This window comes from Sinocyclocheilus rhinocerous, unplaced genomic scaffold (assembly GCF_001515625.1).
Source record: "Sinocyclocheilus rhinocerous isolate Xijiao unplaced genomic scaffold, SAMN03320098_v1.1 scaffold5606, whole genome shotgun sequence".
NCBI classification, from domain to species: Eukaryota; Metazoa; Chordata; class Actinopteri; order Cypriniformes; family Cyprinidae; genus Sinocyclocheilus; species Sinocyclocheilus rhinocerous.
In genome coordinates, this window is record NW_015628705.1 from 1 (window position 1) to 1,153 (window position 1,153).

The 1,153-nt window shown below is 40.8% G+C and overlaps 1 protein-coding gene across 1 annotated transcript; it reads right to left on the minus strand.

Moving 5' to 3' along the window:
- Window positions 1-235: 235 nt before the first annotated feature.
- Window positions 236-1,147, minus strand: LOC107738330 (zinc finger protein 239-like; the record flags this gene model as incomplete). The annotated part of the gene is made up of 2 exons (XM_016550069.1): window positions 236-295; window positions 367-1,147. Coding segments are annotated over 2 exons (841 nt in total), but the record flags the coding sequence as incomplete, so codon positions are not given.
- Window positions 1,148-1,153: the final 6 nt, after the last annotated feature.

The following is a 1,153-nucleotide window of genomic DNA, read 5'->3' on the forward strand; positions in this document are numbered from 1 at the left end:
GACAGATTTATCCAGATGATATTTCACTGCTTGATGCATTATTGTTTCACATTTGGTGAGGAAGCAGCATCAGACCTGAAAGTGCCGGATCTGAAGATGATCTACTTACTGTGATTGTTTTTTGTATGACTGTGTAGATTAGATGATTGAGTGAAACGCTTCCCACATGCAGTGCAGTGATACGGTTTCTCTCCAGTGTGGATCCTCTCATGTGTTTTCAGAATTTCTGACCGACTGAATCTCTTGTCACAGTGTGAAAACTTGTAAAGTTTCTCTCCAGTGTGAATCCTCTCATGTTGTTTTACGGTTTCTGACCGACTGAATCTCTTGTCACAGTGTGAACACTTGTAAGGTTTATCCTCTCATGCAGTTTTAAACACTGCGCTGTAGTAAAAGTGTTTTCACACTCAAAGCACATGTACTCTCTCACACCAGTATGTATTTTCTGATGTTCTTTCAAATGTCCTAGACGTGCAAAACTCTTTCCACACAAATGACATAAATGTGGCTTCTCCTTTGTATGAACTCTCAGGTGTGTTTTCAGGTATGAAACTCTCAAAAATGTTTTTCCGCACTGATCACATGTGTAGAGTTTCTCTCCAGTGTGGATGTTCTTGTGTACCTTAAGGTTTGCAGAGTGTGAGAATCTCTTCCCGCATTGATCACAAGTGAAAGGTTTCTCTCCAGTATGAACTCTCATGTGTGCTGTAAGGTGTCCTTTTCGTGTGAAACTCTTCCCGCACTGATCACATGTGCACGGTTTCTCTCCAGTGTGGATCATCTCGTGTGTTTTCAGATTTCCTGACCGACTGAATCTCTTGTCACAGTGTGAACACTTGTAAGGTTTCTCTCCAGTGTGAATCCTCTGGTGCAGTTTTAAATGGCTCGCTGAAGTAAAAGTCTTCTCACACTCAAAGCACATGTAATCTCTCACACCAGTATGTATTTTCTGATGTATTTTCAAACTTTGTAGATGTGAAAAACTCTTTCCACACAAATTACATGAATGTGGTTTCTCCTTTGTATGAACTCTCAGGTGTTTCTTCAGGACTGAAGCTCTCAAAAATGTTTTCCCGCATTGATCACATGCGTACAGTTTCTCTCCAGAGTGGATCATCTCGTGTGTTTTCAGATGTGATGACTGACTGAATCT